The 12,560-nt window shown below is 39.6% G+C and overlaps 1 protein-coding gene across 1 annotated transcript in view; it reads left to right on the forward strand.

Annotated features, from left to right (window-relative positions):
• LOC113239759 overlaps positions 1–12,487 on the forward strand; it is a 32,827-nt gene extending 20,340 nt beyond the window's left edge. Inside the window, exons 9-11 of the mRNA XM_026476861.1 lie at positions 1,341–1,469; positions 8,235–8,352; positions 12,304–12,487. Of these exons, the coding sequence (XP_026332646.1) occupies positions 1,341–1,469; positions 8,235–8,305 (200 nt within the window). The 3' untranslated portion in view covers positions 8,306–8,352; positions 12,304–12,487. The remainder of the gene's footprint in view (positions 1–1,340; positions 1,470–8,234; positions 8,353–12,303) is intronic.
• Positions 12,488–12,560: the final 73 nt, after the last annotated feature.

The raw sequence follows: 12,560 nt of genomic DNA on the forward strand, positions 1-12,560 counted from the left end.
TTTTTTAAGAAAGAAAATCACAACTTAATTTTATTTGTTATAAGAAAAACTAGAAACTTTCAGCTTATCCACATAACAAATAAAATTTGAATCATGATTTTTTTTCTTAAAAAAATACTTTAAATCGCTCACCTGTAATATTTTCCAAATGCACGTTAGACTTTTTACCTTTCCAGGGTCGATTTATTTTTTTTATGATATCAAATGACGGCACGAATAAGTCGTGCGCCTGATGGTAAGCATCACGCCAGTCCATAACAGTTGCTGTGCCACTCAGAGCTTTAAATAGCAAAGATCTGAGGGGCACTGCCACTGCGCCCGTCACCCTGAGACATAAGTTGACAAGTTCCATGTGCCTGTAATTTCATCAGACTTTCAGTAATGTATCAGTATGACGGGCGCAGTGGCAGTGTCCCTCAGATCTTAGCGATTTAAAGCTCTGAGTGGTACTGCAACTGTAATGAACATGTCGCTTACCATCATGCATAAACGTAAAATCTTTTAAATTAATGTATGTCATGATATTTATTTAGATATATGACTTACGAAAATTATAAATGAAACAAAGCCATGCCAAAGTATTTATGACTTTTTTATAAATTAAATCAAAAAGTCCAGTATAGTTTGGGGTCGCGGTGCGAATTTGGTGGTAGGTTTACTTCGAGGCTCCCGTGCTCCGAGCGGGCAGCGGGAGAGTAGGAATGAAACGACAAAATTGTATATTTTTTATCGACGGACTAAAATGAGCCAATACATACCCGAGGTGGTTAGACACCCGAGCTTTTAGCGAGGGTGTTTATTACTGCGTGGGTTTATATTGGCTTTTAGTCTCGAGGTGAAAATTTAACTTTTCACTTCGATTGCGAAGAAAAACAAAAAACATTCATTGTTTTTGCTCTACAACAAAATTACGAACCAAAATACTACAATTTTCGCGGTATTTTATTTCCAACCAGAAACATAAAAAAACGTAATAACGCGGACAAATAATATGACGCCACTGCCTATGCGGAAAAGACACGGATCTAAAACCAAGCGTACTACTGGCTGTTTGAGTTTGTTCACTCGAAGTAAATAAAAAAATTGTATTCTTTTTACTCCCCAGGGATTAAAGCATGCACTTTACTCCCGCTCGCTACATAAGGCTTTAATGACGTACTTTTAGAGCATGAGAAGTGAAAAAAACATTAGCACCCTAGAGCCGTAAGATAAAAACCGCTTGCACGTTATACTTACTACCAATAGTGACGTAAAAGCCATTTTACTGGCAGTACAAACACCGATAACAAAAGTCAATAATACTACTTCAGGGTCCAAAAGTGACTTATAAGCGTTTTCAGACTGTGCAAGAGAGAAATGCCGCACCGGATCGAACGTGGAATGTGACGGCTATGGCAACTACAAGGAAGCAGTGTTCACGCCCCATGTCGATCAATGGTCCGAAAAGAACGATGAAGAAGATGAAAATGGTATATATCATCTCTTTTGGCCAATTTATTATACGCGGTGAATTAATTCATGCTTATACTGTATGTGTTCCATCAACTAGTACAAAGATGCTTCTATACGTGTATCATGTATCGATCAGTAAGGAATGAAACTGTTTACTGTTTTCTTTATCTTTTGAACGATACGACCTGGATCAATGATCTTTATCATCATCATCATCATCATTCAGCCATACGACGCCCACTGCTGGACATAGGCCTCCCCCAACGATCTCCACGACGATCGGTCCTGCGCTGCCCGCATCCATCGGCTTCCCGCGACCTCCACCAGATCGTCGGTCCACCTGGTGGAGGGCCTACCCACTGAGCGTCGTCCGGTGCGCGGTCGCCATTGAAGAACCTTTCCGCCCCAACGGCCATCGGTTCTCCTAGCTATGTGCCCCGCCCACTGCCACTTCAGCTGAGCAATTCTTCGAGCTATGGCGGTTACCTTAGTTCTCCTACGGATTTCCTCATTTCTGATTGTATCACGCAGGGACATACCGAGCATCGCTCTCTCCATTGCCCGCTGAGTGACCTTGAGCCTTCTTATGAGGCCCACGTTTGTGTAGTGAGGGACCACGTTTCTGATCCATATGTGAACACTGGCAACACACACTGGTCAAAGACTTTCGTCTTGAGACATTGAGGTAATTTGGACGCAAAGATTTTTTGGAGTTTCCCGAACGCTGCCCATCCGAGCTGGATTCGACGAGAGATCTCTTTCTCAAAGTTGGACTTACCTAACTGGACTGTCTGCCCCAGGTATACGTAATGGTCAACAACTTCGAGTGTAATGCTCCCAATTTTAACTGGAGCGGGTACAACATGGACATTCAACATGATCTTCGTCTTGTCCATGTTCATCTTAAGACCCACTCTTTGGGAAACACTACTGAGATCTTCGAGCATTGTGTTCAGGTCTCCCAAGGTCTCAGCCATAAGAACTATATCATCGGCAAATCGAAGGTGTGTTAGGTACTCGCCATTGATGTTGATGCCAAGTCCTTTCCAGTCCAGAAGCTTGAAAATATCCTCCAACGCAGCAGTGAACATCTTTGGAGATATCACATCTCCCTGTCTCACGCCTCGTTGCAGTTGGATAGGATTAGAACTCTGATCCTGTAATCGGACTGACATAGTGGCATTTTTGTATAAGTACCTTAACACCTCTATATACCTATAGTCTATTTGGCACCTTTGGAGAGACTGCAGCACCGCCCAGGTCTCGATCGAATCAAAGGCCTTCTCATAGTCCACAAACGCTAAGCAAAGTGGCCGGTTATACTCCTCGGTCTTCTGTATAACCTGCCGCAGCGTATGGATGTGGTCTATGGTACTAAGACCCTTTCGGAAACCGGCTTGTTCGGGAGGTTGGAAGTCGTCAAACTTGCGAGCGAGACGATTCGTGATAACTCTCGAAAACAACTTATAGAGAGAGATTGGCCGATAGTTCTTCAAGAGTGTTTTGTCACCCTTTTTGAAGAACAGAACGACCTCGCCTCTGACCCATGCCTTCGGCGTTTGACGTTCGACGATGACAGAATTGAAAAGCTTCTGGAGGACTTTAAGTATCGGCTTGCCACCCGCTTTCAGAAGTTCTGTAGTGATTCCATCATCGCCCGCCGCTTTGTTGTTCTTGAGTTGTTTGAGAGCCACACTAATCTCATACAGGCTGACGTCCGGGATATCTTCGGTATAATGTCGGGTAAGCTTGGCTCTGGGGTCGCTAACCTCGCTTTCAACAGGTGCTTTCGTGTAGTATAGCTGTCGATAGAAACTCTCTATCTCCCTCAGGATTTCAAGCTTAGATGAAAATGATGCTACCGTCATCAGTCTTTAGCTTCATCAGTTGGCTTTGCCCAATAGACAGATCTCTCGCGAACACCTTGGAGCCTTTGTTCCGCTCAATGGCCTCTTTAATACGCTCTGTATTAAATTGGCGTATGTCGCTAGTGAAAGACTTCGATATCTGCCTACTTAGCCGCCTGTAGTGACTTGCATCCTCTGAGTTCTGTAGCCTCATTTCATTTCTATGTTCCATGAGTTGAAGTGTTTTGTCGGAGAGTTTCTTTATTCTGGTACGGTGGGTTTTGAAAAACTTGCACCCAACCGTACGGACAGTGTCCACCACCACGTTGTTTAGATCGTCCACATCTATGCAGTTTTCGAGGGCTTCGAAGCGGTTTTGAAGTTCGAGCTGAAAGCTCTCGGGGTTTTGGAGTTGTGCAGGTATTGGTCGGAGCGTAGACTCTGTCAGTCGAGTTCTTTCCAGCCGGATATTGATATTCAATGTGCCTTGTACCAACCGGTGATCACTTCCTGTTTTAACGGTGTTGATCACAATAATAATAATAATAATAACGCACACACTCAACATAGCCCCGCACTAGGGAAACCCTGTGTCGCGGGTGCCATGGACACACACATAGACAACCACAAATTACACCCAAACTCACGAGAGAAATAAATGTAGGTCATACAAATATTTCGCCCGGCCCGGGAATCGAACCTGGGACCTCTGCGTGGCAGTCCGGCATGGTAACCGTTCGGCCACGGAGGCAGTTACATTACATCACAGAGACATCATTGAATATATGCTTTTTCGTCGACATGATAAAGTCAATCTCATTTTTTATTTTGCCGTCCGGACTCATCCAGGTCCACTTACGAGTTGGAGATTTCCTGAAAAAGGTGTTTATCATATAGAGGCTATCCTTTTCCATGAAATCAACCAACATCCGGCCTCTGGCGTTCCGTTGTCCAACTCCAAATTGCCCCACTCTCAGTTCATCACCGCAACGCTTTCCCAACTTTGCATTGAAGTCCCCCATGACAATCGTGTAGTGGGTTTTGTAGCTATGCATGGCTTTTGAGATCTCCTCATACATAGCCTCCACTTCGTCATCTGGGTGTGTCGAGGTCGGAGCATAAACCTGAATGACATTCAACGAATATCGTTTTGATATTCTGAGTATCAGGTATGCCACCCAGGTGGACACACTTCCGATGGAAATCACGTTGTTAACAAGGGACTTGTGGACAATAAACCCGACACCGTCAAGGGACTGTTGGTCGCCCTCCCGGTAGTACAGTAAGTTGCCGGAATTAAGGATTATCGAGTCCTCCCCCTCTCTTTGGACTTCAGATAGCCCAATGGTATCCCAGCGTAACTTACTAATAGCTTCTTCCAATTCTGTGAGCTTTGCGTCGGTCCTCAATGTGCGCGTGTTGTAGGTTGCCAGGTCCAGTCGTCGTCGTTGATGGTAGCCGGGTCTCCCCCGGGGATTCTTCGCACCCCATGCCCTGTTTCCAAAGCCGCTACCGTGACTAGGAAGAGCAGGACTGCCGGGGACTAGGGGCCAATTCTTTGGTGTGTGTAGAATAGGGAGGGTTGTGTCATATCGTCACGCTTGGCAGGCGGGTTGGCGATCGCAGTTCTGGCCAAGATGGTTAGAAGACGCTGCTGCCCGTCTTCTTCTGACATTTTTTTCCTTAGTCGCCTTTTACGACACCCACAGGATAAGAAGGAGGTGGTGCTATTCTAGGCCGGCACCACACGGCAATGATCTTTAATACAGGGTTATTTGTGAAATACCGAAGACCTTGCAGGACCATATTACTAACATCATTAACAAAACCTTCTGTTCCATGACTCTTCACAAAACAATAAATTTACCAAAGTTTGTACTATCTGACAATTTTTAGATCTGTTTTTGGGAGTAAGGTTGTAAGTTCAAAAGTTTGCTAGCAGTAGAGCTTCTAGAGTGAAAGTCCAGGGAAGTACTGCTTTACCTACATATGTACCTCTGCCGCCAAGCAGCAAAGTGAGCATTACTGCAGTCCGGTTTGGAAGGGTAAAGGTGCTGACACATGATACTAGTCAACTTATGTCTCTGGGTGACGCGCGCAGTGGCAGTGCTCCTCAGATTTTTGCGATTTAAAGCTCTGAGTAACATTGAGGCGCGCGACCTGTTCATCGCGTCACTTGGTGACTTAAAAAATATTCGTATATATAAAAAAATTTGTTAATACAAATGTGGTGACTCCCTTCCTTGACCAAATTCGTTATTGTTGCTTAAATATCACGTATCGTATTAATTTTTACTGTTAGACTAGGCTTGAAATGGCAGATTTACCGCACCCACAACGGTGTGGGTAGATTTGATTATCGCAGTGAAGGTGCCGTTGAATATGGAGTTTTTTTTAATGTTTTTCCTACAACGATATGTACGAGCTAGGAGTACTTATAATTTACATGAAAGATTTTTTAATGTAAATCAATCCAGGAGGCTTGAACCTCGGTTCAACCAATTACACTTTTAGGGAGAAAAAGGGAGCGTTTCTAGGTATTGCTAGTTTATAGGCGCTGGGGTTATAATATTTCACATATTATATTCAATATTCATAACAATATTACAAAGGAAATTGCTTAGTTTGTGACCGTGAAAGTAATTGTTTTATTGTGAAAGTCCGTGTAAGTAGTTTTGTGTAGTCTTTTATCTATAACGCGCATTGTTTTTTCAATCCATGATTAAAAGCCACAGACAAACAAACCATATTTGTATAGCAACAACGAGCGATTCGTTCTGTGACCTGTTAGGTTTTCGGGTTTCTCTTAGAGGAAAGTTTATGGAGACTGGTGTCACATACTCAAATATTTTGTGTGCCCATAAAAATATACGTTATTTCAATAAGAAAGAAGATATCCATAACATTAACCTTCGAGCTAAGTCCAAACTCATGGTATCACGATTTCGTTTAACCAAGGTAAACAACTCTTTTATGGGCAACTATATACCTACGTTTTTATAATAAGATTCCGGAGAATATTAAGATTATCATTTCCTACAATAAAAATATTTTAATTGAAAAGTCATATTACAAAATTGAAGACTATGTGTTAGACAAGCATGTATGGACAGATGACATGGCTCTAGATTCCGCACAAATTTGATTCAAAGTGTATTCCATAGCATTTAAGTTTATTTGAAAAGAGCAATCCCTAGAGTATCTTGCTCGTTTTTCGCAGGAACGTCAGCGTAGTTAACGAGCAGTAGCTTAAATGTGACGTTTTTAAGTGTAAATTTATTTTTCACCTCACTAGCTCGGAAAGGCTTTCTTTCTCATTAGAAATCTGCGCGTAAAAGCGCTTTTTGCACGCTAGCGTGGAAAAGGTTTTTGAAATTCGAACTTGACCTATTATACTAACCTAACTTTTTCTTTCGATGAAAAAAAAAGATAATAACACGTTCAACTTAAATTGACAATGATAACCAGTAGTCAGTAGGTCAATGACCTACCAACAAATGGATGTCGGGTCTAATACAAAAACCACGAAAAAAATATCCGAAGTTAACCTATACAAACGTAGTGACATGTAACGAAATATAAAAAACTAAAACATTTAATTTAAATTGTAAAGTCATTGCAGTACTGCCTAATTTTGCTTGCAACAATTTAAAGACCCAAAAACACCATATTCAGCTTCTACTGGAAATTTAGCAAAATGCACCATATTTAGCTTCGACTGAAAATTACTTGAACACAAGAGTAATGGAGTAGCCTTTATCGTAAATATTAATTAATTTTTATGTATATTACTATGTCGAATTTTGAGCAAATTCACTTAAAAAAATAATAAAGAGTTGGGCAGATACAAACATACAAATATTACTACAAATGTGAAAGTAAGCGTGTATATATTCCAACTAAACGTGAACCGTAATTCTGAAAACCGATTTAGTTTAGTTTTGTAATCTTCCTAAAAAAATACATTTGACATTTTATTTCGTTAGCTCTTAAGACAAAATATTTTTAATGTAAGATTAAAATCAAAGCGACTCTATAGTTCGTTTGTTCTAAATATTTCAATCGATTGTATTTCGAACAATTGAAAATGACCAAAACGTTTATATAAGCTTCTTGAAATTGACGTAATGGGTCTCTTTCCATCTTTTGCCCATGCAATGTGTAGAAAAGACAGTTAGCTATTTGATTATTTTGTGTGCTTTTGTAGTTTAGGTATATTTACGATTCCTTTATATATAAATTAAATACGATAAAACTGTACAAAATAACACTTTTAAATGAGAACTATGATGACACAATATATTTGTTTAGTGAAAATATGGTACAAAATCCTGTTTTTACACTTTACTGCGGAAATTTTTACAAATTATTATATGGTACTGCATGATTGACAACCGCGCTGTCACTCGAACAAATGAAGACTGTTGCGCGATTGACGCTTTGTATGCGATTTTAACGCCCTATAGGTACGGACACTTTTTAGCGCGAACCCGACGTCCATTTATTTGTATAACTAATTGTGTTTATTGAATTATTTTAATTCGTCGAAGAAATCAAATAATTTAAATAATCACTTAATCACACAAAATTACGACAATAAAAATTGATGAGGTTTAAATTCAGAACGTATTCGAAGATAAACTTTTTCTTTGATGATGTTTTAAAGTTCAACTGTTTTTCTGTCATCTACCATTTTCCTTGCTATAGTGAGGTGAAAAGTTGTGTGTTTCGCTTGGTAGCAAAGTTGTTTTGCGTCTTCTCGGTACGCTCAAATCTAGTTTTGAACCTCTGTTTCCTTCCCTTGCTCAGGTTTCAATACAAGCACTCGCGTCAACCAACAACTTTACAGCCTTGCATAACAAATAACTATTTCCTATGGAATAAATGATTCTTTGATATTGACTTTATAATGTTAATTTTCATTATTTACAATAGCACAACAACCAGCGCTAATGTCTGAGGAAATAGCTGTACCGTCTTCAGTGAAAACAGAGAAAATTATTTAAACGACCAATCAAAAACCAAGAACAACTTAAGTATGACCATTGAGAAGGTAACTATCTATGCAATCTTAATGGGTTTCCGTTTATGATCATGGTCAAAAGTAGCACTTATTTCGATGAAACAAATGCGAACAATCTTTATTAAAGCGAAGTTGACCTTAAAATGGAAGTTTTGTAATATAACTAATATTTTTCTGAAAATGTAGACCGTTACAAAGTCCCCTTCAGTTTCCATTACTTTAGATTGATTATTATTATTATATACCTATATAAAGCTACAAATCCTGACTCACTTACAAAAACAGAGCGCATACTTCCCGATATGGTGGAAAAAAGATATTTATACCCTTGTACGCGGATAGGCTCCAAGGCAACGAATCAAATATGAGAAGACCCGAATGTGGAAAATGTAAACGAGTGATCAGCGGCCTGCAAAAACTAAATACATGGGGGATTTTTGTGCACTTTTATGAGATACGCCTTGGTCAATTTCCGCGGCCGCCATACTAATTTCGAAGCCTTCTATCACGGAAACTATTCGAGATAGGTAGGAGGTGCTCGAGGGAATGTCATAGAGCATAGGTTCCCAATCTTTTTGCCTCACCGCCCACTTAGGCAAGATAAAAAAATTTCAACGCCCACCACCACAAAATATAATTGAAAATACGTATTTTTTTTTATATTAACACAAAAAAATCACGAGGGAAAAATATACATATATGTAGTATACTTTATATGGTTTTTTTTTCAAATGCGGTTGACAGCACCAACGCCCTCCAATTGCTTCCGAGGCCCCTACCGCTTATATGGCTCCTCAGCCCTTTGGGGGCCGGTAGGGACCACTTTGGGAAACTATGTCATAGAGGGCAACACTGGTCAACTGTCTGGGTTAAAAAAAAATCGAGATGGCGATTTCAAAATGGCGGTCGAAGAAAAACTTGCTTCGATGCGGCTGAAAATTGGCATAAAGTTTTTATTTCGCCATTTTTTAATATAGCTGCCATATAAGTGTTTTTTTCGTTTAAAGTAGCTGCTAAATGAGACTCGCTCTGTTTCAGCTAAAAATTGACATGTGGATCTAGAAGTGCCAGATAATAATTTGTGCTCGAAATTGGTTTTTCGCCATTTTCAAATATGACCGCCATACAAGCGTTTGTTGGCAGTAAAAAAAAATTGTTCTGATCCCTTTGGAAGTTGTCATGTGGGGGTCTCTAGGAGTGCTTGATAATAATTTGTGATCAACATTAGTTTATCGCCATTTTTCAATATGACTACCATAGAAGTGTTTTTGGCGGCAGATGAAAATTTTCTCTATTTCGATTGAAAATCGACATGTGGGGTCTCTATGTGTGTTTAATAATAATTTGCGATCAAAATTTATTTTCGCCATTTTTCAATAAGGCTGCCATAGATACTTTTTGGCGGCAGATAGAAATTTGCCCTAATTCAGCTGAAAATCGGCATGTAGAGGAGATCCTCACATAGAGATTATGGCTGTTTTATAATAATTTGCGGTTAACATTTACTTTTAGTCATTTTTCAAGATGGCTGCATTACAAACTTTTTTAGCTGATGATAAAAATTTGCTCTAATTCTACTGAAAATCGGCATGTGGCGTTTTCTATGGGTGTTTAACAATAATTTGAAGTCAAAATTTACTTTTTGCTATTTGTCAATATGGCCGCCATTATGTTAATTCTTCTAAAGTCATAAGTGCCGAGGCCGTAGGCCGAGGTCTAGCGGAGGGCGAAGCCCGAAGCGTCCGCACGCCACCTCGCGTAGGTAGTATACGGAGACTAAATTACGAGTACAAGATTTCACAATTGTTCAAAATGTAATGCATACTTCCCGATGTAGTGGAAATAGGATACTTATAGCGTTGTCTCTCGACCGTCTCTCTATTAGATTCTTTTCTCTTGGAAGATATGCCAGAGAAGTATTTAGGGAAAAAATGCCAGACAATCACTCCAAATTTCTGGTTTCAAACTAGGGAATTTCCTGTACTATGAGTACCACAATAACGATAATTCTGAGGGCTATGCCCAGAAAACTCTGACCAAAACCAACTTAAAATTTTTTTTTCATAAATTAGCTCAAACCAGGGTTCGAATCTGGAACCTCCTCATCAAGCGCCCATGGTACTAATCACTGTGCCACCGACGAGCGTAAGCACACCCCGTAAACTGAAACGCGCCGCAGGCCGAACCCGACCCCACCGTAGGTGGGGCATAGGGTTCATATATAGATAAACGTGAGCCTATATATAGAAAAAAAGACAGAAAAACTAATAACAATAATGCACACACTCAACATAGCTCCGCACTCTGTGAAAACTCTGCGTCGCATCGCAGGTGCCATGGACATAGACAACCATAAATTACACCCAAACTCACGAGAGAAATAAATGTAGGCCATATAAATGTTTCTCCTCTGCGTGGCAGTCCAGCATGGTAGCCGTTCGGCCACGGAGGCAGATAAACTTTAGTATAGACCACTCGTCATTGTAATTGACGGGTGTCGTCAAATGTTTCACTTCAGATAGACCAGTTTAACTTGAGCTTTAATGTATTGGTCGATAATTGCAAAATTACATATTTCATTACCGGTGAAATGTGATTCCGTTTATTTTAATTCCGTAATTAGATATTTTCCTGTTTCCCACACCAGCGAATAGAACAGCCACCATTGTTAGAGATATTATCTTTATTGCAATAAATACAGAATATTTTTGGTATATACGGAGACGTACACACAGGTCAGTTGTTGGCGGTGTACTATTTCAGCTTTCTAATTTGTGATTTCAGCGCAAACGAGAGTTAATATTTCGACTCATCCGAAGAACAGAGTCCGATATGATTATACAGCGAATAAAACATATACATATACGAAAGAGGATAAAATATAATCGTGTTATTCGTTCGTTAGTTAAAAGGCCTATCTAAAGGTGTTTTCAGATTTTTTTATGTATTTATTATTTCGTTTCGGAAACATAAAATCGAACAACTGCCGATCTTGATTGTGGATATATATCCACAGTCAAGAACAACGAACGAAATGTACAATGTCTTGAGAATAAGCAGCATCTTGCACATAGGTCTGTTCTACGGATGAGTTGATTTAAAAGTGATATAAGGCCCATGTATCTGATGAGTTGCCAGGGATGTATGGCCCTTATTTCGTCTCTATTTCTGGTTATATACTCGATGCCTGCCATTGACACTCTATCTACACAAAACTGAGATGAATTGAAATTAGTAGATTTGGAGTCACTTTTTATGATTGTGTTAACTCGACATAAGTAGAGCACAGGAGCGTTTCTAAACACCGCTACGTTACAATAAATCCTTACCAATGGAAAATACTTAGATATCATTGTATTTACAGAACGCACGCAAATTGTAATCTAAATCGTCAAAAGCCGGGTTTAATTGTACTAAATATGCAAATTCCGTAATTCTAGCTAGTATATTGTTATATTGACACTGCCCATTATATAAACCAAGCACAGTCCGTAAATAAATAATTGTAATTTAACCAGAGAATTGCAAAAGCAAAATTGAAGTCGGGCAGTGCCGACACTGCGTACTTCGCTGACTTTACCAATAAAGGTTACCACACTTAACACAGAATAGGTTTCAGTCGATAAGAAAAGAAAATGTCCGTGCAATAAAGCGAAAAAGACGTTTCGTATTTCGCTTCCGCTTAGAACGTCGACGCGAAAGGCACGTCTTTTTACACGGACTTATAAGGTCCTACAGATTTGCACGTGTCGATCTGTAAAAAAATATCATATCAATCATCCATTTCTTACACATTTGCTCGATTTTGTCTTATCACGCATGTTAATTGACAAAAAATACAATATCAATTGTTTTGTAAGACCACACGTGTCTACTGTCAAAGAATCGAGCAATCTGTAGGCACCTTAATGCGACTGCGTATCGATGAGTCTGGTGACCCCCTGATGTATACAATATCTACTAATGATTCGTAACCACCAGGAACAACCAACTGGTGCCAGAACATCCAGAATTTCCCAACCAGAATTTACCAAATGGAATTTCACAATGAAAAAGACATTATTTTAGTGTTCGGAAATTCACTTGTAAAACGAGTACTTGTTGTGGAAAACTCTATGGTGTAAGAATGTAAAGAACCAGCAAATTGTAAATAAAATAAAAGTATCGAAATAAAATATATATGGATCTCAAGCGATCAGGTTGGATGGAAAATAAGTAACTATAGTATAAAATAATAA

This window comes from Hyposmocoma kahamanoa, unplaced genomic scaffold, assembly GCF_003589595.1.
Source record: "Hyposmocoma kahamanoa isolate Upper Pololo Valley unplaced genomic scaffold, ASM358959v1 116, whole genome shotgun sequence".
In the NCBI taxonomy this organism is placed as follows: domain Eukaryota; kingdom Metazoa; phylum Arthropoda; class Insecta; order Lepidoptera; family Cosmopterigidae; genus Hyposmocoma; species Hyposmocoma kahamanoa.